The 26009-nt window shown below is 40.3% G+C and overlaps 2 protein-coding genes across 2 annotated transcripts in view; both read left to right on the top strand.

Annotated features, from left to right (window-relative positions):
- Positions 1–346: 346 nt before the first annotated feature.
- plekha2 (pleckstrin homology domain containing A2) lies at positions 347–13091 on the top strand. The gene is made up of 12 exons (XM_037680453.1): positions 347–506; positions 3318–3478; positions 3608–3664; positions 3942–3990; positions 4110–4207; positions 6190–6324; positions 7946–8035; positions 8121–8189; positions 8276–8346; positions 9817–9880; positions 11773–11850; positions 12625–13091. The coding sequence occupies exons 2-12, from the start codon at positions 3338–3340 to the stop codon at positions 13081–13083; spliced, it is 1311 nt and encodes a 436-aa protein (XP_037536381.1). The 5' UTR covers positions 347–506; positions 3318–3337; the 3' UTR covers positions 13084–13091.
- A 6371-nt stretch (positions 13092–19462) lies between these two features.
- Positions 19463–26009, top strand: part of LOC119413404 (T-box transcription factor TBX5-like) — a 9959-nt gene continuing 3412 nt past the window's right edge. Inside the window, exons 1-7 of the mRNA XM_037680452.1 lie at positions 19463–19605; positions 20052–20174; positions 20304–20398; positions 20588–20707; positions 21733–21880; positions 23041–23193; positions 25203–25294. Coding sequence (XP_037536380.1) covers positions 20055–20174; positions 20304–20398; positions 20588–20707; positions 21733–21880; positions 23041–23193; positions 25203–25294 — 728 coding nt within the window. The 5' untranslated portion in view covers positions 19463–19605; positions 20052–20054. The remainder of the gene's footprint in view (positions 19606–20051; positions 20175–20303; positions 20399–20587; positions 20708–21732; positions 21881–23040; positions 23194–25202; positions 25295–26009) is intronic.

The following is a 26009-nucleotide window of genomic DNA, read 5'->3' as shown; positions in this document are numbered from 1 at the left end:
AGCAGAGTTTGACCCAGTTCTCAAACTGTCACCTGAGAAACAACATAACACCAGAGACAAACGTGGTTCTCATTCCTGAGGAAAGCCTTCGAGCTAAAAGGCTTAAGAAGCCAAAGTTTAGCATCCATGGGGTGCAGGAACAAAATGAACAAAAAGGGTAAAATGGGCAGAAAGGCCTGTTGAGTTCAGCTTTCTATTCCTCAATAAGGCCACGAGCAGCTGCAGGAGGAGGAGGAGGAGGAGGAGGTGGAGGGTACGGCTCAGGGGACGCATAGATCACATCCGGGGGTTGGTTTATTCTAATACAGAAAGGTCCAACCCGGAAAAAAAAGTCCAGTCTTCCATAATCCGATCACACAAACAAACAGACGGCGGTGTGAGCGTGAGGCGCGCGCGCTGGATGTTGCAGAAGTTTGCGTCTTATTTTCTGCGATGATCGTCGGGCTCGGTTCTGTCCGCGCTTTGGATCGGGGCGCTGCCTGTGGCGCACACTGACTCCACAGAGGGTGAGTTTCTGTCCTCACACACACACACACACACACACACACACATACATACACACACACAGGGACACATGACTTCATATACATGTGTGTGTGTTGCAGTAGGTGTGGCTGTGAGTCACAGCGGGTCATCTGGTGTGTGTCAGGTGTTGGTGAGTCTCATCACATTTCAATTCTTTTATGCTCCTTTAATCCGGTTCTTCCCTGACCATCAGCTTTAAACTAACAGTTTTAATTAACAGTGGTCAGTCAGAACCTCTTAAGTCCAAGTCCCAACAAGTTGTCCCTTTTATCATAAAAGCCACTTTGAGTTTTAGGTTTTAGGTTTTAGGGTGATTAAAGCAACAACTGTGGGTTTTGTTGGATATAGGAGATAGTGTCAAGAGTTATACAGTGAAAATTCTGTTTGTGTCTGTGAGCAACATATGCAACACTTGGATGGACTTTCATCATTAGATGAACATCTCTGACTGATGAACCCTTGGAGCTAAGCTCATTCAAGATGGCTGCCACAGCCAATAACCTTACACAGTCTAAACTGGTTATAATGCAGTCGCTTTGTTAGATACTGAGCCAAACTTTGGAGTGGCAGAAGCTGAGAGTCATGTTTTAAGCACTCCATGTTGTTTAAAACTTTAGCATAACTGCTGAAGTCGACCTTTTTGTCTGTTAGCAAAATAACTTATGGACTACTGAATGGATTTTCATGAAACTTTCATATACCTGTATATACACACACGTACAGGGAGGGGTCTGCAATCTGTGGCTCTTTGGTTCCTCTGCAGCGGCTCTTTGACCAAAACTAACATTTAACAGAATTTTATTGTTTACTATATAAACAATAAAAGACTAATTTTAGCAGTTTTTCCAACATTTCTTCTGCAAATATGTGAATAATGGAACAAGTACAAGGAGTAAAAAAAATACTCCCTTTCACTTTATGCTTTGTTTGTATAGTTAATTATTTTTTTCCACAATTAAAAGGTTACATAGGTTTGCATAGTTCATAGATTTATTAATTAACCAAGAATCTGGTATTTTCATTTGTCTTAATTGTAAAACAAACAAACAAACAAAAAATCAGTAAATGTTAAAAATTATTAGATATTTTTAACTTTATAATGTCAACCCTAGTGGCCTCAAAAGCCCCCTCCAACAAAGCCAGTTGATAACCACAGGTGTAGGATGTTGTTGCGGCTCTGAGCACTTTTAATTTGGTGAACGAAGGCGTAAAAATGGCTCGTTTGGTCGTAAAGGTTGCAGACCCCTGCACATGCACATGCAGGTACATACAACTGATTGACTCTTGGTCCAGTCCAGGTCAAGATGGCTGCCACAGCTCGTTGGCATTAGCCAACACAAACATGGCTATACCTCAATACATTTAACGGATACTGAGCTAAGATTGAGCATAATGTTATTTTCTGTTTGACCAAAACGACTATGACTCATTTCTCAGCATGAGGTGATCTCAGTCTGAACCTCTGGCATGAAAAGTGGCGGGTGATATGCATTCCTTCAGTGATTGCTAGGCCTTTAATTATGATTAGTTTGTGCCTTTCTGACAGGTTGAGCTCAGATCTGTGGATGCTGTGATCTTTGTTCTTGAACACTCAGACTCTGTTGATGTTTGGTGCATACCCTCCTAGTATCTCCTACTGCCTACATGACATTCACTGGTTAGAGTTACCCCAAACTGGTTAAACTAGACCACCATTTCTCTCTGCCATGATTAAACCAGATGGGTTTATGATGTATTATGTGACCTGTGCAGTTCCATCTTCATTTTTCCACCCACCTCCTTCAAGCTTTCTTTAACTTTGACCTATTTCGAAGACAAACCTGCTTGGCTGATGCATCTGAAGCAGAGCCTGGTTTCAAAATGAGGCAGTTTTTCTCAGCCCCTCCTCGGTTTAAAAATAACTCGACATGACTTCCTCTGGAACGGTGAGGAGGCAACCTGCGTTCCTGCCGGTGTCTTCCTCATCTGTCTTCTCTGTTGGGTCACCTGCTGTGAGAATGTTTTGAAGGAGCGCCTGATGGTTAATTACTAGACGTGGCTGTCACTTTATAATTTATGTCACAGATGTGGCTTTGTTATAATTATGACCTTTGTCCTAATTATTTTATGCAAGGAACAATTTTTCTTATTAAAAGCGTCAATTTTTTTTTTTTTTTTTTTTTAGGAAATCTGATTTTGCTCATCCAAATCCCTAAGAGTCCTCTATGATTTGCTTTTGGAGAGACTAAAGAAAGGCCAGTTTCCCTGGCAACCAGAAAGACAAACAGTCCAGCTTCACGATGAACTGATTAAACAATTCATGTAAAATATGTCATGAATGAAACCACATCAACGAATACGAGCAGGATATCTGAGTTTCTGAGCACGTGTTGCAAGTTCAGTCTACAGTTTAGTACGTCATACACACACATGCAACATATTTTTAATAAATCCTCCTCTCCAGAACCCTCTTCTCTTCCTTCCATCCTTCTCTTCCCTCTGTGTCCAGTGGAAATGTGCCTGTGTGCAGATCTCGAGTGCAGTGTGTAATTTTCGGCTGTGGTGGAGGGCCTCAGCTCAGCCTCGGGCTCTCAGGGTTTGCAGCTCAGCCTCAATCACGTCACATGAAAAACTGCTGAGTGCGAGTGGGTCTATGTCTCCCTGTGTGTGTGTGTGTGTGTGTGTTTAAACACCAAGTGAAAGATGATTTACCCTCTAAATCTGCATATCTCTGCCATTCTCATCCAATAATATGTCACTTTTGTTGAGCTCTGCAACAGTTGGTCAGATCAACTTGTCTGTCTGCCTCTCAGTGATATGTGATAGCAGCAGTATGCCATACGTGGACCGGCTGAACCGTGTGTGTGGCTTCCTGGACCTTGAGGAGAGGGAGAGCAGCTGCCGATTCCAGAGGCGATACTTCATCCTCGACACGCTCGGGAATGTCCTGCTGTGGTATATGGACAATCCTCAGGTGCTCCTCCTCTAACGCTGCGTTTAGCACGAACTTCTGCACAAACAACGGGAGGAAATTTAAAACGATCAATAGGAACCTTGGACTCTGAGCTGAATGACGTCTCTCTGTGTTTGTGTTTGTGTGCAGAACCTGCCCAGTGGAGCGAGCTCTGTTGGCAGCCTGAAATTAACGTACATCTCTAAGGTACCTCCGTTGTTGTTGTACTTGATGCTATTTCTTCCACCACGTGTCGCGTGTGTGGCGACATCATGACCTGCTGGCTGCGCACATCTTGTGCTTGTGCTCAGACTTATCTGCAGTTACAGTTAAAAGTTCCGTTCAGCTGAGGCAGACTGTGATGCTTTCCAGATGTCAGTTCACTCCCAAAGATAACAACATCTGGGCTCTGCTGCACTGTCGATGCTGACATCGAAGAGCCACCTCCATTTCTCTTCCTTTTCTTCTTCCCCTCTTCTTTCAGGTGAATGAAGCTACAGCCAAGCAGAAGCCCAAGACAGAGTTCTGCTTCGGTGAGTGTCAGCACTGCTTGTCGTTGTGTTACACAGTCGCATCGTTGTTCTTGCGCACAATCTAAAATGATGTAATGCGGTCGTTGTGGATCTCATGGAGCTCGCCTCTGTGTCTGCAGTCATAAATGCAGTTTCACGACGGTACTTCCTCCAGGCCAACGATGCAACCGACATGAAAGACTGGATAGCTGCTCTCAACAAAGCCAGCAAGATCACAGTAAGGGCTGCTCTCCTGGCTCACATGCACTACAGGGATAGCCAAGTGCCCCAGGGCTTTGTGAGATGAAGGCAGTTGTTTCAGAGCGTGCGGAAGCCAAGCATGTTGCCCACAGACACCCTCTGTTTCGCATGGTGAATGGAGAAATTGTGAATGTGCAAGAAGAAAAGAGGGAGACGTCACTGCGGTGAAGGTGTCACCATTTAGTTTGGCACATTTTGCATGTGATTTGAGTATTCAGCTGGGGGCCTTTTGTGACCGCTGATGATGAGCAGGTGACAGAGGAGCGTTTCTCCCCTCGTCGCTCACCTGCTCGCTCTCGCAGGAAGCAGCGCTGATGCTCATTCTCTCTTTCACTTCCTCATCAGAGAAGGAGAGGAGTGTGTGTGTGTGTGCGCGCGTGTGTGTGTGTGTGTGGGGGGGGAGGTTGGCAGCTTTGTGACGTTGCAGCTTCTTTTTTAAGCTTCAATGAAAGTGTGTGAAGCGCAGTGGACAGGATGCGAATTCTGCACTTGAAATGTCACAATTACTTTGCCCTTTTCATCGGGGGAGTTTTCTGTTTTTGCCGAGTTAGAAATAAAATGCAGTAATTAAAAAAAAAAAAAGCACTTAATTAGCAGAGGTCACGAGATACTTCATGGAAAATAACAGAAAACAGACAAATGACAAGGGAATATGGTTGGATGGATGGATGGATGTTTTTATTAATCCCAGGGGAAAATTTGTTTTCTAATTATACGGGGGGGGGGGCATATGAAAAAATAAAAAAGTAGCAGAATACACAAATTTGAAAAAGACAATATGCGCATGCACAAGGTGGTATGGAGTACTACATTCATGATTAACCTATTTATACATACATGCACGTCTAAGCATACATACACATATACATGTATATACATATGCATATACTTGTGTAAATATACATACATATGCATATCAGAGTCAGAGTTTCTTTATTGTCATTCGCCCCTCATGTGGTACATGTGGTGGAGCGAAATTATGTACACAGGGTCCCAGTTACATCCAACAATAAAATGTATAAGAAAAACAGTAATAACATCTAAGATATGAACTAAGAAAAACATCAACTAAATATACACTAAGCACTCATAACATAAAACATTGAACATCAGCACAAACATGAACATGAGTCTGTGATATACATGCATATATACATGTGCACATACATGTATACATACCTGGTACACATACATAACGGTATTTGTAGTTGTTAACAGACGTCTAAGCTCTAACCTTGACTGAACATGTACCGTAATCTTAAAAAAGCTTAGAAGGCTAAAATCAATCCAGTCATAGTTTACTGTAGGCCAGTGCTGCACAATATATTGAAATTGTATCAAACTTGCAATATCAGTGTGTTTTAAAGGCAGACATTGCAGTAAATACAAACATTTGGGTACAATACAATTTCCTTCCAACTGTACTTGTTTGCAGTACTTTTTCTTTTAGCACTGTTGTTTTGTCATATAAAGTAACATTTCTGTTTGGTCGTATTGAATTTTATTTGACTTCTGGGTGTATGCGTGTTGCTTGCCGTTTGGTTAGTGAAATATTGTAGTGTTGGTCCAGCTCACTTTGCAAAGAAGGGGTTTGGATTCAGCTTATTTTAATGTACGTTGAATATGATGTATACAACACAAAATAATTGCTCATATCTGTATGTTTTTTTGCAAGTATCACTTGCTTTGAGTATCAAGTTTGTTTAATTATGAAATTGAACAAACATATTTAGCCCCTTTTTTCCTTTTTTCAATTAAAGCAAGCAAATGTTCACTAAGCTATATTGCAACACTTAACAGCTTTTCATTTGTTGCAAACATAAGCATTTGCTGCATTAGGTGTTGCTGCATGACAAAGAACTACATAAGCTGTTTTAACTTAGATGGGGTTGATGTTCTGGTGGAAATTCGGCTTCAGTGTCCTCTAAATGTTAACTAACATTGTCCCACCTGTTGCAGGTTCCTAAATCCTCCACCTCTGCACCACCCAGACCGGATGTGTCTGCTGTGATCAGTGATTCTCAGGGAGGGAAGAGACAGCATGCCTACAAGACAGAGATCATTGGCGGTGTAGTGGTGCACACTCCAATCCAGGTGAAAAATAATGATAATAAGTATAAACTCAACATCATGTAGAAATAGAAAATTCAAACCATAATTCCAACATCAGATTTATAATCCAAGCTAAAATAAAACGGAAAACATTTGTGTGTGTGAACTGTAAAATAAATTGTAAAAAAAAAAAAAAAGATCTAAAGAAATGTTAAAGCTGCTGCTAATGGCTCATTATGGTCACCCTGGTAACCACACTCGTGTCTCTCACTCCCTGACAGTCAGAGAGGCAGTCAGAAACAGTCTGAAAATAAGCCTCACACAAACGGTCACTGTGCAAAAACTATGAGTCAGGTTTTAAAAATTCTTAAACCATCAGCAGCAGAAGACTTTGATGGTCACGTATGTGATTTTGTTTGTTTGTTTGTTTCCATGATGTTTTATGTAGAACATATGAGTTAAAAAGCCACTTCACTTCAACATTAGAAGAGACTATTTAGAGGTAAACTTTAAAGTCTATAGAAGCTTGGGTGTGCACTCTGTATTCTGGGGGGGGGGGGGGGGTTGAGATAAAACTATTAGTTTTATACTTTGTAACTGTGTGAAACACAATGGGTGAAGGAAGACAGAAATGCCTACGTTTTGATGTATAATGTGGACATGTTCCATCAAATGATTGCAGGAGTAAGAAGAGTTTGCAAAATATTAGAAAATTATAGACGGCTCAAAAATCCTTATGGCATTATCTTGATATTCTGTAAAAATAAAGCATAAATCCTAAGCTAGGGATGCACAATATTGGATTTTTGGCTAATATCCGATATGCTAAAACTTATTTGGCTGATAGCCGATACCAATATATATTTTTCCTAGACCTACTTACAGAGACTACGTAGCTTTCTCTGCTGTGGAATTAAAATACATTATTCTGCATGGTCTTTGTCAATTTGGCCTGCTACCAAATGCAGATGCCAAAAAGTGGGGCTGAAAATGGTGGATTCAACTTGGATTATGTTTAATGTCAAATTTATTCATGACATTTACTCTCTCTGACACAATGACAACACTCGAACAGTGTCCAATATTAAACTTTTATCCTTAATCTATACCGATACCATGCCAATAATATTGTGCATCCCTTTCCTAAGCTATAATTGTGTATAAAACATCAAATATATCAACATGCCAGTTCAGACATGTAAAGTTTGACTTTCTGTGACCTGTTTACTCTGTGAATGATGTTTCCACTGTAACGTCTGGATGAGTTATCGAGCTCCAAAGAGGGCTAGATTTTTAATGGGTTCTGCCAAAATCCCATAGAGCCTCATAAATGTTTTTCTTGCAGTCTTTTGCTAAATTTGTCTACTTTGTGCAACTTACTACTACCAAACACACTATGCCCTATTGAGCTGCATGATTTTGTGTATACTTGCACATTTTAATTAACCATTACCAACAAAACAATGAGCCTCAGGCACAAAAGCTTCAAATGAGCATAGGGTTGGAATCTGTTCATGGCAGCAAAAAAAAAAAAAAGGAAGTCAAAACACAATGTTTGATTTGGCTTTAGGAACATGTGAAAAGTAGGAAAAGCCATCTGAAGATGGTGGCTGCAGCAACTGTGACTACATCTGTTGAGGTGTTTCTGCTGCAAATGTTTCAGCATGAAAGTGAAGAGACTAACGGAAAGGAGAAGAAGGGAAACAAAGCTGGTGTGCTGAGATGTGGTTACTGTGTAAAACAAGGAAATGTGGTGAGTGCTCGGCCTCAAACAGAATCAATCTGCCTGAATAAAAACACAGGGTGTGTGGAAAGTTAAATACAGTGTGTGTTTGTAGAGGAAGAGCTGGAAACGGAGATTTTTCACCCTGGATGACAACGCAGTCAGTTACTACAAGTCTGAGACGGTGAGGAGACGGGACTTTTTCATTATTTTGTCCATTTCAAGCCGATGCTCTTGAGTGACTGCGGTCTTTGTTTGCTTGTGTCCCAGGACAAGGAGCCTCTCCGAGCTGTTTTACTGAGAGACATTCAGAAGGTCCATGAATGTCTCGTCAAATCAGGGTGAGTCATGCATGAATCAAGAGTTAGATTCCCCCTCCAGTTTTACTTCCTCGTCACGACTAAACAAACATAAAGACAGTATTCAGATAAGAAGCTAATGTGGACAGAACAATCTGTCGGTAAACGGATCGTGGACATCTTGCATGGCTCTTTTGTTCACCGCTGACAGATAAAGCGCCACACATGTTGCGCAGATGTTAGTTTGACCTCCAGCACTGAGGCTTATCGCTGTGCACATCTTCACAATAGAAACTGAAAGTGATAGTTTGTACCTTTTGAAGTGGGGTTCTTTAGAAAGTTTATGAACAGTTAATATCTTACCTGTTGTAGATAGCTGCATGAATGACCTCAGTTCGGATAAATAGTTAATCTCTGACCAGATTAATGAGTTTATGGTAGTTATTTACATAAAATTGTATGTTGTATTTATTTTTATTTTTTTTGGTAAGTGAAAATAGCAGCAGCAGCTAGCTGTAGCACTTTCAGAACAGCCTTGAGAACTTCAGTTAGGAATATAATAACTTCAGCTAAAATAAACATGTAATTGAAAAATGACTGGAAAGGTTTATAAAGCAGCTTTCACATGAACCGCCATGAGAGTTTAGAGACTGCAGTTGTCGTAAGACGACAGCGGTCCACTTTTGGTCTTGGCTCTGCTCAGACTAGCCGTTAGCTCGTGAATCAATTTGTCAGTCCTCTTTTTCTTTACAACAGATTACATTACATTATTGTTCATTAATTAATGGTATCCTTTTCCACAGAACCCCATCTCAAAATATCTCGTCTATTCTTATAAGTTCTGATTTAGTTTTCCTGTTTTATTTAACAAGGTTAAGTCAGGTCATCGGGACAGATTCTTCTACTTTCTTCTATTCTTCTTCTTCTAACCTTGTTAGATTTTTCTACCTGGATTATTGAGCATGCATCAGGACATTTTCCTGTTTTACTTAATCTATTTTTTAAATACACCAAAAACAAACTGTAATTTTCGTCTTCGTAAATATGACTTGTTTGGATTTCAGTCTTTTTCACTTTTCAGCATGACAGTTAAACAACTTTTAAACAATGTATTTTATTGCATGTCTTGCGCATGTCTTGATTTGTGCATGTTGATGTTTTTTTTTTCTGAAAAGAAAATAATCAACTTTAAAACTCATTTTCCACTTTAGATTTTCCTCCTCCTCCTCTCTCTTCTTGTTCTTGTTCTTTTTGTTCTTGTTCTTCTTGTTCTTCTTTCAGCTTTTTCCTCTTCAGAGGTCGCCACAGCGAGTCATCCTCGTCTATCTCATTCCACTTTAGATTTCCTTCAGTTAAAGCTCAGTTAAAGATAATCAAGTACATAGATTCATTTGCTGTACATGGTAAAAATATTTTATGTTTCTGGTAACCTTAAATTCATAGAGATTAGTTAAAAAAAAAAAACCCCGCCTTATCTTTAATGAGAGATAACTCTTCTTCCCGTGCCCTCAGAGACCTCCTGCTTCGAGACAACTTGTTTGAGATCATCACCAGCTCCCGAACTTTCTACATCCAGGTAAAATCTTTGCTTTTATTCTTCAGTCTTAAACTTGTTACTGACGTGAGGCGGAGTGAATGAAGCGAATCCTTCGGCTGCGAAAATAATTTTGTTTTTAAGTTCCAGGTGCGTCTGTGTTGATGTTTTGACATGTTTTCTCTCAATGCTCTGCTGCTGATGTGTGGCCCAGGCTCCGCTTTAAGAGCTCAAACAGGTTGTTTTGGTGCAAAAGATGCAGCCATCCGTTACCATGACAACAACAATATCCTGTTCCTTCCCTTTGAGAGAGAGAGAGAGAGAGAGCAGCTGACAGATGTGGTCAGATCAGATGGGAAGAGCTGGGAGAGAAAGAGAGGCGGCTGCAAGCACAAGTGCTTTAATATTTACCATCAAGGAGAGACAAAAAAAAACAGGAAGTGAGGAAAAACACTGAAATAAACAAAAAACAGATGAAACTGAAAGGATTGTCACAGCTTAAATGTTGATATAAAATTAAACGTTTCAAACGTGCGCTCTCAGGCCATCATTACCTGCAGCGTCCCCTCACTGCGGACTGAGCTCTGTAAAAAGACCTCTTCTTACTCTGTGTTCTCCTGGAAACGAGATCTGAAGCTGTCCACTTTGATTTATTTAAGGGATTTTTAACATTTCATAAGGTCAAAAGAAAAATCAAAGCAAATATGTTCTTGTTTTTAGTATTTTTACCTAGTTTTATATGGCACTTCAATTTTATTGTACATTGTTGTTTACTATAGTTGTTTATTTATTATAGTTGTTTATTATATTAAGTTATATTTGTGCGGCACATTAAAATTAAACTGAAGTGGTTTTAAGTTTGGGGGGAAAAGGGTCTAAAATACCACTGTCTCATTTTATTCATACGCAGTAAAAACTGTTTCTTTTTTACAGACTTAAGTTTATAAAAACAATATTTAATGCAGCTGGAATGACGTTTTCGTTTTGATGAAATAGGTGATTTAATTTTATGGTGACACAATTTAAAGTTTTACTCTTTTCCTCTGTATTGTCTCACTAAATGTTTATTCTTAATTATGGTTTTCCAAAATAAAACTTTTTGCATTTAAAATCATTTAGTGAAAAGCAAATGGAGACACTCAGACGTACAGAACTGCTTATTTTAGATATTAAAATATTATTCAATTAAATGTGTGACAAATATTAGGTTTTATTAAAAAATATATTAATTAAAGGCCTAACATTCATCAATCTGATTCAGTCTTGCTGGATGTAACGCTCGGAGTATATTCTAGAGATTACTTTCAGCTACTACCAGACAAAATTTATCTCAATATCTGTAAAACTGACAGAGGTACGGCCATATGTTTGTGTTCAGGTGGTTTAGCTGTGACGTCCATCTTGAATGGGATTGACTCCAACAGTTATTCAGCTGGAGGTGTTCATCCATTGGTTTCTTCCTGAGAGAATCATTCAAATTCATCCACTAGTTCATGAGATATTTTTCTAACAGACAAACACACACGGACAAGGGCAACAATATCACTTTGCGTTTGGCAGCAAGCATTAATCAGAACTTGTTTTTCTTCTACAATTTTTTTTTTTAACTTGCACAAACCTCTACAGAATGTCATGAAGAATAAAAATGAATGTCCGCTTTTAAAACTTTTAAAGTGCTGGACTTTTACGTTTAAATTTAAGGAATCAGCGCATATTTGTACATTTTGTTTGGACTAATGTTTGAGTTCTGAAGACGCATCTGATTTTATGTTCTTATTTGTAAAATGTGCAACATTTCTTTTTAAAGCAGTGAACTTCCGAAGGGCTGACGTTATTTGTCACAGTTGATTTAGGCCTTTTATTATTTAGGATTTCTTTGTTTTAACAATAAAATTTAGCTGAGCATAAAAGTTTTCTCGTGGTTTTTCCTACAGACGGACTCTCCGGAGGACATGCGAGGATGGATCAGGGACATTGAGATGAAGATCCAGGAGTTCAGAGGACCCCCGAGGGTGACTCAACTCTTCTTCCATGTCTTTTACAGCAGTGGTTCTCAAACTGGGGTCCCCAGACCCCCGGGGGGGTCCGCAAAGAAAAATAATAATACTTTTACAAACAGATGTTTAACAACCTGTTCATACACAAAATGCAGGAAATCACATCTACTTTATTCAAAATTTTCTGGGGGAGGACCCCCAGACCCCACCCACTATTTGCGTTCCAGCATCCATCAGTTTACAAATTCAGCCCCGTTTCTTTGTTTGACTACTGCTGTTATGATTCTGTTCAGTTTTATGTAAAGAGTTTTTTGTAATAATTTGAAGTAGTAACAATACATTTATTATGTTCATTATGTGAATAGGTAACGTTTTAAAGTGTTTTTTGATGTTGTTAATTTTATCAAAACTGTCATTTTTGGAAGTTGAAATTAAAAATTTAGTTAACTAATTGTGTCTTGAATAAAAACTATCCCATGTTTAAAAGTATATAAATGGTATTAACACTATTAAAGAACAGGTCTTAAGTATTTATATTACACATATATTTTCATTGTATTAAAGAGACAAATTGAAGAAAAAATATTTAATAAGCACGAGAGTTATGAGGAGGTCCCTGATACTTTTTCTCCCCTGTAAGGGGGTCCCCTGAACCCAAAAAGTTTGAGAACCCCTGATTTACATAAAAAAAGGACTATTATTCCCTTTTTTGTGGCTTATAGCCATTATTAGTTTAAAAGTGTAAATCTTTGGTTAAGTTTCATAACCCTGCTTTTTTAATCTTTCTAGTTTACAGGATTCAGCCGCGGTTCTTCCCTCCGTCAAACTCACAACACCTCCGGTGCTCCTCGCAGTCACAAGGTGAACGAGCGAAGACCCCAGCTGGCTAAATCCTGCTCTGTGGCTCCAGGTTGGCAGCCCTGGACACCCGTTCCCTCGTGCGAGTCCTCCGTGATGATTGACACGGAGGACGCCGACAGCGCGTTCAGCTCGGTGACCACGCTCCCCTCTCTGTCCTCCTCGTCCACCTCCTCGTCCACGTCGTCCTCGTCCAACTCCCTCTCCGCCCAGACGCCCTGCTCCACCTTGTCTCTGGTGCCTTTGAGTAGCGGGTTGGGGATCCTCACGGCGTCAGCGGATGTGGCCAGCGGGCGGAGGCGGCGCCACTGCTCGCAGCCTCAGCCTCCTACCAGCTGCAGCTTCCCCTTCAGCCTGGACGACGACGGCATCCGCACGTCGGACGTGTAGCTCAGAGACGCCTGTGAAGTGGGCTCAACGTGTTGGATGATAACGAATGTGACTGGTACTGATGATGCTCATGTAGAGACTCGTGGCGCCCCCTGCTGGTGATGCAGCTGCAGTGCAGATGAAGGACGCAGCTGGAGTTCAGTGTTTGTAGGACTGTACAAAAAAGTTAGGATAAAGCAACTTCCTTTGAAAACTTGAAAACTTGTAATTTGTAGAGTTCAAACTGATGGCACATGCTCTCAGCCTTTTGCACTCAGATTGGTTTACCATCAGCAGGATAGACATATTTTCAACCAAGCTAAAGGTATTTTAACCCAATTTTTATCCATCTGTTTGGAACATTTATGTTTTTGTAATTATATTTCACACTTGTTAGTTTCTGTCAGACCACGCAGTGTTTACTCACCCACTGTTTACCGAAACGCACGTTTTTATGAAAAATCACACCTGCACTTACCAGACAAGCATTTTACACCGAACACCTTCAGTTTGTTTGCTCCACGAGGCTTTTTTAATACTTTGCTTAGATATCAATAATCAGCTAACTGAGTTTATTGTAAGGTTTTAGTTTGGTATCAAGATAACTCTCCTGCGGTACATGCAACATGCAAAGCTCAGTCCATGGTGAACTGCTTCAGAAATGTGACTAACACATTGCAGAATAATGTGGGAATGTTTGCCACTACTTTTGGTATATTTCGGCACTTTGCATTTCATATTTGTACTTTTTTTTGTGATTAGGGTTAATGTTTTGTTTGAACTTTGCAGCAGATAACTGCATCAGTGTTGCCAGTAGCAGTAGTTTCCACTTTTCTAAAGCGCACCCTCCGACGTCACTCGTGTGGTTTGTTCCTGTTTCCGTTCTCTGAAGCTGTGCGCACAAGTCTGTCTGCGTGTCGACGTGGTAATTTTTCCTCTCCTGTACATTAAAACGATGCTTTGTATTTGAACTCATCTGTGCCATTTGTGATCAACTCCAAAGTTTGGGGGTTTATCTGTTCACACGTTTCACATCTGACATTTGGTGGCGCACACGTTTTTTATATTTTTTATTTAAGGTACCGTTTGATAAACTGAGACCTTTAAGTGTTTTATCCCTAAAAGCCAAATTCAAAAGTTGCAGGCTAACAGCAGGTTTGCTCTTTGACCCATCACCTTAAACACACGCTCACTAGGAAAACTCAAGCATGAACTCATGTGCCGGTCTACGCACCAGAGGCTGTGCTAAGTGAAGTCTTTCACACATCCGGTGCAAAGTCTTTTGGGTAAAGTGCCAACTGTCTGCTGCAGCCTTCTGTCTTTGAATGCAGCTGCAGGACAGTAACATTTCTCCACTGACCAGTTTAAATCGCGTTCAGAGGTATAAAAAGGCCTCAAGTGCTTGTGAAATGTCAGCTGTGCAGTAATGGGTTCACTTAGTCAGATTCCCTTCAGGTGCTGAGAAACCAAAGCAGAAACAATGACGAGGAAAGTTTGAGTAAAAGAAAAGAGGTGAACTGGACTTATAGGGGTTTAGATTTATGTGGGTTTTTTTTTTGTTTGTTTGATATGCGTCACTTAGTCCACTGAACAACTAAACTGTGGTGCCTCCTGGTCTCTTGAGTTCTTGAGAACGGTGGAAATGTGTCACGGGAAACCTCTGAGGTTTAATTCTTGTCCCTGCGAGCACAGAAATCAAAGGTCATGCAGCACTTCAGTGTGGCGCCTGTGAGTGACAGGCAGCTCGGAGGCAGAGACACACTGCTCGTCTAAATGTTAATGTTCCCACATGGATGAGTCTGCCCAGTCCCTGCCCAGTCCATGTCCAGTCCCTGCCTCGGTCTGAAGCAGTCACACTCTGAAGGTTTGGAAACACTCGTTGCTCCTGATGTTGGGGTACAGGGACATGTTCTGGACTCAGACAAGACGTAGATGGTGCATTTGGTTTATCGTCTGCCACTAAAGGTGAAGGGCGATACTGTTGTTGCACGTGTACGTTTGTCTGCGATGTTGGTAAAAAATCTCATGAACAGTGATCAGATTTTACTGAAACTTTCAGGAAATAATCATCAGCTGTACGTCTGATAAGCTTTAGAAGTCAACCAGATTTAAAATGGCTGCCACAGCTAACTGAGCTTATAAACCAAAAATGGCTTTAACTCAAATTGACCAGATTATACTAAAATTTGGTGTTAGTATTCCCAACATGCACTCTGAGTGTTGACACAAAGTCTGCTCTCTAAACTTTACCATTAACTTTTGAAGTCAACAATGTCTGTTAGCAAAATATCTCAAACAACCGGTCAGATTTAAATGAAACTCTCAAAAATATATAAATGGTTGCACATCTTTAACTTTTGGAGTCAACCAGATTCAAGATGGCTGCCACAGCTAACTGGTCTTAAGAAATGCATAAATGGCTACAACTCAGCCAGCATTACAGACATTGGAAAAAAACTGTGTGGTAGTAGTTGAAACCACTGAGAGTCATCCTCAACACATTACCTGAGGGCAACACATGATCTCACAGCATCGCATAAGATCATGAGTGAGGCTATTTTCCAGGTTTGATCAAATGTCATTTAAACAACATTAGATGATTTTAGATTAATGCTCTGACTTGTATGTGATGTGCATTATTTCAAGTTATGTCAAGTCTTTATTATTAATATTGTCATTTACTTTTGGTTTATTATTTTTACAGCTTTTATTCTTCATCTGCAGACGATGTCCACTAGAGGGCGCTGTGAGGTTCCTCACCTGCATCCAGCCACTCTTTAGCTCTTCAAAACTACAAATTATAAGTTTCTCATTGGCCTCTGAGGTGCAGTAAGACTGGAATGCAGATTTTACATCTTTGTAACCTATAATTAAACATTTTCCCCTCAGATTCTTCAGCTATATTCAGTCTCAGTATTAATTTGTTATATCTTTAGTTTATCAAATTCTTTTCCAATTACAATACGGTGTTGTTACATTCATGTCCTGTGTTAAAACCAACAACTAAATCTGGGAGTCAGAAAACATTAATCACAGAGGTTGGTAAAGCTTTTGTTTTAATTTCAGTAAGATATTTGTGCTTTATATTCATGTGTCACGTGTTACTGCTCAGTCTGATTCAGCCAAAGACAAACGTCAAATTTAATTTTAGTTTTGCATTAAACATTTAAAACTTTAAAATGTTCAAGAAGCTGTTGTTGCTTTAACTTCATTGAAGACAGACTGTTGTAGACTTTTTCCCAGAATTCTTTGTGTTTGCCAACATAAAAGCAAAATGCTATGTCATCCATCCATCCATCCATCCATCCATCCATCCATCCATCCATCCATCCATCCATCCATCCATCCATCCATCCATCCATCCATCCATCCATTATCTTTACCCGCTTCTTTGCTTCTTTTCAGTTCGATGCTGTGCTTTTTCTAGAGAATGTTACCTTTTAGTTTCAACTTCCAGGACTTTTGAAGTTTTACTTATTCTATATTCTATATTAGTTTGTGTGTTTTGAAAGCTTGTAAAAGTAAAAACTGACTCCTGATGGAAGACGTGACATAAATCGGTGATCTGATCTCTACAGAGTGATATCACAGAGGGGCAGAGCTTTTCTAACACGTGCAAAATACAGTTCTGTTAATGTGAAACAGGATTCCCTTCATTTGGACAGGCCTCGTCTGGACTGGTGCCAACACCCCCCCCCCCCCCCCCCACACACACACACACACACACACACACGACCCTCTGCTGTTCCCACATCAGGCCACTTACAAACTGGAAATGTGTGTGTGTATGTGTGTGTGTGGGGGTGGGGGTGGGGGGTGGAATGTGTTTTACCCTGTGTGATGTGATTGTTTGCAGAGAAATGGGCTGACCTTGCCCTATAATGCCCCCCACACACATGTGCACACACACATGCACACACTGGCACTGGCCAAGCTGGAGGTGTGTGAGACAGACCCGCTGAGTGCAGGAGGTCTGGGACCCCTTCACCACTTCCTCCAGACAGAGAACAGAGGATCCAGTGAGTTGAAGCCATGATGGTCCAATAATGAGCCTTCCAGAGACCTCAAGCACCTCAGCTCAGGTACGACTGAAGCTGCAGCTTCTCTTTGACTAAAGCTAAAGGTTTTATTCAAAAACATCGCAACCAGAAAGTAAAATAAATTATTAAAGTTTTAAACGGTCGGGTTGATATTTTGCATGAAACCTACAGTTTGGTTTAAATAAGTGTCTTTTATGCTCCAATTGTTTAATCTTCATGCCAGAACTGAAAAATTATTCAAAAAGAAAAAGTCATTTTGACAGGGTGTTGTTTATGTAAATTTAGAGAAATTTGGTACAAAGTTAATTTATAGTTTATAATTTATAGTTTCACTTCCAGAGATAAATAAAATTAAAGTATTGAGTTCAGGAAATAAATTGAACCTAAAAAAATGATGCATTTACATATTACATGCTTTATAATTAATATTAATTATTTAATATAAAGTAATAATTGTAAATTGATTAAACAAAATATTGAAATTTAAACTAGTTGTAAATAAATATGCGCAGATTAAAAGAAAAGCCATTTAGTTGTTTTAATTCTAATTTTTTTATCATGACAGGGAGAAGTTTGGTTTAGTAAAAAGACATAAAAATCTGTCTTCGTTTATTTAATTCTGTCACTTTTTGCTTCATTAGAGCTGCATGAAGAAATCCTAAAAAAAAAAAAAAAAAATTTTTTTAATTATACTCTAAAAATACTAAAAAATAATTATTCTTATTGCACCAAATTTATTTTTCTTCTTTTAGATAAAATGGAAAAAAAAAATAACTACAAACACTTTAATTTAAAAAGTAATATTTTGACAAACCTGCTTGACATTTTATTTTCGTAAATGTGTTTAAGAAAGTTCTCATTAATGAATATTTAATTATTTGTCATTTACTCTAAATGTATTGCTGTTCCTGAGGAAAGACAAACTAAAAGAGGAAGAAAATATCGTTCTGCTTTATAAACACTGTTCACAATGATGGTTAAATAAAGAACGCTGGCTTATTTAGAGATTTTAAAAAGTTAAAATAAAAAATCTGTAATAATCAGCATCAACCTAAAACTGCCAAAATTCATGATCTTCACTCAGACGATTTCATGCTTTAATTTAAAGCTCTAAATTCTTGTCACATAAAACTAAAAAAATCTAGGAAATTGTCCTTGTCCGTGCGCACGCGCACTCCCGTGCACAAAGGGTAGCCAACAGATCGAGTTCATCTCGAAGCCATCTCGGAAGCAGGTCGGTCAGCAGGAATGTGACTATCTGAGCACGGTAAGTGATGCAGTTCAGTAAGGGCGCACGGGCGAGGCATTCCTGCGCGTAAACGGCACATTTTACGCACAGAATTCCCCTAAATCTCCTGATGTTATTTTATTATTATTATTATTTTAATAAGGTTTAAGTTTCCTGCTGCGCTGCGTTTAAGTGTCAGACTATAAGTCAGGGCATGAATATAAGTCGTGGATTTAGTATCCAAGCTGTTAATGTGTGCAGCGTCACTGATCAGTTTCCTTTCTGCTTCGACCAAATTGCAACGCGACAGTAAACGGGTGTGCGCGCAGCGTTGGCACGTCTGTGGAGATGTGAGACGGGGGGATCCCGCGTGACCTCGCCGTGAACGTTTCAACTCTCAACTCTGGATGCCTCGGAGGATCTGCGGCATAATCCAGTCAAACTGATGCGCGCGCTCGCGCGGCTGCCTCACAGAGTCTGTAACCTACAACCAAGAAATCTACAGATATGAGACCTTCTTGCATGGGGGGCTGGGGGGTCATAACTGGAACGCTAAAGTCCAAATTAGAGTGTTTTATTGTCATCACGCGGAACATGTTGATTTATCTGCTGATAAATCTCCAGATCTTTATTTTCATTCAGTTAATTTTAAGAAAAAACAGAAAATGGGTTCACAACATTTTGTAATTATTGTTGTGTGTGTGTGTGTGTGTGTGTGTGTGTGTGTGGGGGGGGGTGTTATGTGCGAGAATGCGTAAAATGTTTCATACTAAAATAAGACGGAGTGTATCTCTCTATCACTCTCTTGCTGTTTGTGTGCGCCTGCCCGCGCGTGCGTCACGGCCGTGATTTTGACCACGAACAACGGATCACGGCGCAGACCTATGGCAGAGCAGGGTGGGGGGAGCAGGAAGGGGAGGGCAGGAAGTGTGAGGCGAGCCAGACTCCATTTGTGATGAGGGGTCTTGGAGAGGGCTCTCAGATCAGCTGCCTCTCCTCTGCTGCGTCCTCGTGCATAAGAAAGGAGAGAGTGACGCTTTGATCAGAGCTGGAACGCCGGCTGGACACGGGAAGAGGCGGCGCGCGCGCGGACAGCGGAGCGTCCAACAGGACCACAAAAAGAAAAGATGGATGGGCATTGTGTGTTTCTGGGGATCTGATGGTGCAACTTTAGGACGGCTGCGGTTTTGAATCGACTGGAGACAGAAGCAGCTTTCAGCAGCGCGTGGAGGCGAAGGATGAGCGTGCGTTCTGCCGGGAGAGGAGCGCTCTGAGGTAAAAACAAAACCTCCGAGAAACAACACGCGCACTTTCCAGATGATCCCTGATGGAGCATTTACATATCAAACACACTTCTCAGGGTTGTCAAGTCATTTAATTTTCAGGATCCTCATGGTGAAAACATGAGGCTCTAAAGCTCAGCCTTGATTTGGACTTTCAGGAGAAACATCATCAGTGTGTGGCACACTTCTTCTGAACTTAGCCTATTTCTAATTTCGTGTAATCTCATTTAAGATTAAGCTTGATCAGGTTATGTGACCCAAACGTACCGAGGATCGGTGGTTCCGCACGCGGTTTTATCAAAAGGAATCTTGTTGATGAGTTATTTTTACTCTGAAGATGGCGATAAATCTTTAATATTTGGTGTCAAAATGTCTCGTTTTGATAAAACCCACTTATAATAATTATATACATGTGTCACCTGTGCGCGTGTCTTTTAGGACATGGCAAACGGAGGGGACCAGTTCGGCCTTGCAGAGCACCCGGACTCGGAGTGCGCGGACCCCCCAAAAGAGTCCACTAAGGACAGTCCCAGCTTCGCTTCAAAGGCGTCCAGCCAGCAGGTAGCAGCTTCAGTGTGTAAATAATCATTTATTTGGCTTTTCACCACAAACTTCTCCTTCAGAATATAAAGCACCAGATTGTGACGCAAATCACCAGCTGTTAAATCCAACATGCTGTTTGTTCTGCAGGGGATGGAGGACATCAAAGTGGTCCTTCATGACAGGGACCTCTGGAGCAAGTTTGACCAAGTGGGAACTGAAATGATCATCACCAAGGCTGGAAGGTGAAGAGAAAATGTTTTTCATCAAATAATCAGTTGAATGGACGAAATATTATGATGATCAAAATCTCCGCAGTCTGTGCGCGTGCAGGCCTCAAGGCTTTTGTGTGGCCTGCTTTTATATTTTCTTATGTCTTATGTGATTTATTTATTTATTTATTTATTTTTTGTGGGTGGGGGTGATTCTTGTAGGAGGATGTTTCCAAGCTACAAGGTTAAAGTCACAGGACTCAACCCGAAGACCAAGTACATCCTGCTCATGGACATCGTGCCCGGAGATGAGCACCGCTACAAATTCGCTGACAACAAATGGTTTGTATTTCATAAAAATATGAATAATAAACGGCATGACTTCAACTCAACAATCTCCAAGGGATCGATTAAAAAATAATCTGAAGGACTTTATTTTTAATATATGAATTTTAAACCGGAAATAAGTTGATTGGGTCGATCCTCTCCACTGGACCGTGGCGCTGCGCTGCGTAAAGGTCAGGTCCGCGTGCAGGCCGAGGATGGCCCAGTTCCCCGTGTGTCCCCGCGCGTGTCAGCCCGCGGGTTACATCAGAACACGACGGGTTCACGGAGCGGACAGAGTGGATTAAATCCCTCCTCTCTCCCATTAGATCCAACTTGTGCTGAGGGGAAACATCTGAACGGACCACTGGCTCTGCGACGAGCAGCCACGTCAGAAAACAAGAAAACAAACAAATAAATAAATAGAGAGAGACAGAGACGTATAAAAACTGATCACCTATAAGCTGTGATTTTAGATACGTTTTTTTTTTAAAGTTAGCAAATGTTTTTTACATTCAAAATACAGGCCAGTTTGTATTTTAATTTAAGGACATTTAATCCATTGGCTTCTGATAATCTAGATTACTTAAAAATACTCCAGCCTCTTTTATATTATTATTATTATAATAATATTATTATTATTATTATTATTATTATTATTATTATTATTATTATTATTATTATTATTATTATTAGTAGTAGTAGTAGTAGTAGTAGTAGTAGTAGTATGCTGCCCAGACAGGTGAAAATGTCGATTGGCATCTAGGGCCCGAGCCTCTGCGCATGCGCACTGACCAGACGAAGCTGCCGCTTCCAAAGCTCTAAAAGTTGTTTTGTGGAGACTCGGCTCGTTCGTTTAGTTCGTTTCTGACCAAAACAACAGAAGTGGAGTGATTTTAGAAGACCACATTTATAATTTATTTATTTATTATTTACTTGATGATGCTTAAACTCGTGTAAAATCAAAACGAGACATTTGGTGTTAGTTCAAGCCGCAGCCTGCAGAGCTCACAGAGTCTTTGTGATCCTGCTGGCTCGTTCAGGTCCATAACGGGGAAAGCCGAGCCCGCCATGCCCGGCAGGCTCTACGTGCACCCGGACTCTCCTGCAACAGGCGCGCACTGGAGCCGCCAGCTGGTTTCCTTCCAGAAGCTCAAACTCACCAACAACCACCTGGACCCATTCGGACACGTGAGTCTGTTGTTTAAATCTGAATTATTCAACATAATCTGCCTTTTTATGTCTGTTACAAATTTTATGACTATATTATTTTCTCATCTTTTCTCATGCAATGATTAAAAAAATCAAATTAAAACAGTGGGTTTGTTTTACTCGTTTCAGTTGCTCCTTTAAATATTTAATATTTTAAAGTTGTGAAACAGATTTACTTCTTTTTTTTTTTAATTTGGTAGAAAAGTTTTTGTTGTGACTACTTGTACAAACAGAAAGTGACCCAAAAAAAATGTGAAATATAAATATGAGAGGATTTAGAGCAATGAACAAGTAAAAAAGAAAAAGAAATTCAGCTTTGAGTTCAACATTTTTAGGATTGACTTCTCAACCAACTAACTCGGCTAAAAGAAAATATTAAATTTTGTCCGAAAGTGAGTTTAAAACTATGAGATTGTCAACTAGTCGAGGCCAAAGCCTGCTCCTGAGCGAGCGCACAACATGAGAGCTGCTTCATGGCTAACACAACTCTCATCCTCCTCTGAGCTGCAGCACTGTTCATTCATGGAACTATTAAAATATTTATAGCTTTTAATGATTTATCACTTCATTGACCAGATATAGGATCGCCTAAACAAATGTGGCCCAGGAACCACCAGTTGATCCCAGCCAGAAACATTGTTTACAATAAATTGGGTTATTATTTAGAATTCATTTACGTAATAATCTTTGAAGGCTGAACAAACCGAGCACGAGCGTGCTCAGTGGACTTTAAAAAGCAAAAACCTGCTCATCCTGGACAAATGCAGACAAAATCAGCTTTTCAAATTAAAGATAACTTCAGTGACTTGGTTAACTCCTGCGTGTCTCCAGCCGAGACGTCACCAAGTTTATGAGCTCCGTGGATAAACAGACGGGCTTGGATGGATGCGTGCGCACGCACAGACCATCTCGTTAAAAACCTCATGAAGTGTCGTCAGGGCCGTGAGAAACCGTCAGACTGGATCCACCGCTGGTTTAGTTTCACATACGAAAATATTCATATATTCATAAATAAAAATCTGTCGCTCTTTTCGTCCCATTTGATCCAATGTGCCTAAAAGTTCAGTTTTCATCATCAGCAGCAGCTGTTGCATCCAGCTAATAATGTCTGGTTTCTGGTCCACCCCTCTCCTCTGCAGATAATACTCAACTCCATGCACAAATACCAGCCTCGGCTCCACATCGTCAAGGCGGACGAAAACAACGGTTTTGGCTCCAAAAACACAGCTTTCTGCACCCACGTCTTTCCTGAAACGGCCTTTATTGCAGTGACGTCCTATCAAAACCACAAGGTGAGCGTAACGAGGTGCAGTTCAACAGAGGAACTTTGGATGTTTTCTAGTTGTCAGACAGATGTTTAGAGAATGTTTGTCGTTATGAAGTGAACAGATTAGTTCTGATATGCAGCTTCACCACACAAACTTTGTCTTTGTTTTTTGTTTTTTTATGTCTTCTCTCTTTCTGTGTGTGTGTGTGTGTGTGTGTGTGTTTTCATGTTCCTTTGAGTCTAACGACCTGCTTCTTTCCCTTGATCTCGGCCGAGCCCGTCTTCCTGACATCTTCTAAAGAAGGATTGCTCGTTCTTTGAGCCGCTCGGCTCATTGATTTCTCAGACGCCCTGACTTTTATCGCATTTCACTTTCAAAGACATAAAATAAAATAAAACATCAACGGGCAGAAAAGTTGGCTAAAACAAACAAAACCTGAAATTAATGATCATTTTGCAGCTAATTTTAGTTTCAGTTTGAGTGCTGGTAAGCTCAAAGCTGGACCTTTTTTTATTTTAACATCTGAATATTTCACTAAACAAACAAACAAATCAATATGTTGATTAAATATTTAATTAATATTTAATACATTTATTTGTTAAAGCAATGAAGTTACGTCACCGTTTTTAACAGATTACTGAACATGGAACTTTTAGTTCTTAAATTAAAATGTAGCAAAAATTACTGCTTAATATTTATTAGGTGTAACTCTAATCTTTGCATTAAGAATTTTGTACTTATTATTGAATTGTGATGCTATTTATATATATATATATATATATATTATAAATAAACGCCACAGCTTATGTGTTAAAATACTTTCACATATTAGTATTATTAATAAATTAGTATTATTATTATTATGAGTGGGTGCAGAGGTAAGGTGTGGTCGGAATGTCATCAGTTTGAATCCTCTTGAGTGTTGCATCAAAATGCGGATGGGAAAGGTGAAGCACGCTTGCCCCCACCCTCATTTGCTCTGCTCTGGACCCTTGAGCAAGACCCTCACCCCCCCATCTGTTCAGCCTAGCAGCCCTCTGCTCCACACATGTGGGCTGTGGTAGCTCGGTGGACAGTGGTTGTGTCAGGAAAGACACCCGGTGTAAAAACGATTACCAAATCTTTGTCCGAGTCCAGGAGGGAGCAGCTGAAAGAAATAAAAATGAGAGTAGTACTCAGAGAAGTTTATTTAAAGTACTTAAAGTTTATTTATTTAAAGTTTATGCATTAAACGTATTTATTTAAAGTCTGTACCTTTGTTGTGGAGACATATTATATTTTTGTCCACAAAACTTGTGTGAACATATTTTATATTGTTTAAACATGTTTATTAGTTTATTTTTTTATTAAGAACAAATTAATTTACTTTACATAAATGTACCAGAGGTAGTTCTTGGACAGATGCAAGGCACCCTAAAAACAACAACAACAACAACAAAACATTTAAAGTACAGGAATTTTTTTTTCCATCTTCCATGTTTAAACATTATTCGAAGCATATTAAACTGTTAATATTCTGCTGCAGAAAATAAAGTTCTCGAGGTGCACTTTAGCAGAGACTGTCGGCGTTTTCGTCCCTTCAAAGTTTGTTTAGTCCTGAACTTTGGCCCACTCCTCCGCTGTGTGATAAACCTGGTCCTCAGCCAAATGAAATCTCTCAAACGGCGAAACTTTTCCTCCATGACATCACCGAGAAAAGTTTGAAGGCTTTAACTTCAAAGCTGGGAGCTTCGGGCCTCTAAAAGCCTCGGCCTGAAAGCCTTAAAGCCTGTGACTGTTTGGGTAAACAGTTTATTCTGTGTCAGCTGGTGTGAACGCCGCGCTGCTCCGTCAGGAGCATCAGCAGCTGAGGAGTGCTGGCTGCTCGGAGCTTTTAACATCTGCAGGACCTCTGATCGATCTGACACTAATGAGCTAATCAATGAGCACAGCGAGAAAAACGATGCGTCCTTGCGTCTGAGCGTACACGATACTGTGTGTTTGATCCTGCACCACCAGCCTGATCTAAAGGTTTCCTGTACTTCTGTCTTCAGATCACTCAGCTGAAGATAGAAAATAATCCTTTTGCTAAGGGTTTCAGAGGCAGCGACGACAACGAGCTGCATCGCATGGCCAAGCTTCAGGGGTGAGTGGATTTACATATCTGCATGCTTAGGATGTTTTTTTCTGCTCTTTCTCCCTCCTTCAGCTGGAAGCATGGATGCTTGTTACAATGTTATGTGTATGGTCTAAATGCAATGGTTCCCAACCCTGGTCCTTGAGGAACACCATCCTGCATGTTTTAGTTGTTTCCCTGCTCCAACACACCTGATTCAGTGATTTAATTACTTCCTCGTGTTCTGCAGAAGCCTCTTAATTATCCATTAATTAAAGTCAGGTGTGTCGGAGCATAGAAACAACTAAAACATTCAGGATGGTGTTCCTCAAGGACCAGTGTTGGGAACCCCTGGTCTAAAACATGAGGATGAATGTGGCATGAAGCAATGTGAGCTTTTGTCACCTGAAGGTGGACGTCTAAGTGAAACACCGCTCTAATAAGCACTCCACTGCAGGTTTTTTAGACTGTTCCTGCTGAACATTCAGATGGTTCAGAGACTTCACTGAAGGAAGGGAGAAGATAAAAAAACAAGTGAGGAGAATGAAGGACAGAGGGCGACATTAGATGCAGCCTCCCTGTTTGTTTTTTCGTGTTGTTGAGGAGAGGAGGGCAGAGGAGAGTCTATCTGAAGTGACACATGGATAGATGTTTATTTTTAGAGCGCTGAATTATCTCACAACAGCGCTGGCTGTGATTGTGTGTGTGTGTGTGTGTGTGTGTGTGTGTGTGTGTGTGTGTGTGT

Source organism: Nematolebias whitei, chromosome 8, assembly GCF_014905685.2.
Source record: "Nematolebias whitei isolate Nwh7 chromosome 8, NemWhi1, whole genome shotgun sequence".
NCBI classification, from domain to species: Eukaryota; Metazoa; Chordata; class Actinopteri; order Cyprinodontiformes; family Rivulidae; genus Nematolebias; species Nematolebias whitei.
This window is presented reverse-complemented; position numbering and strand designations above follow the sequence as displayed.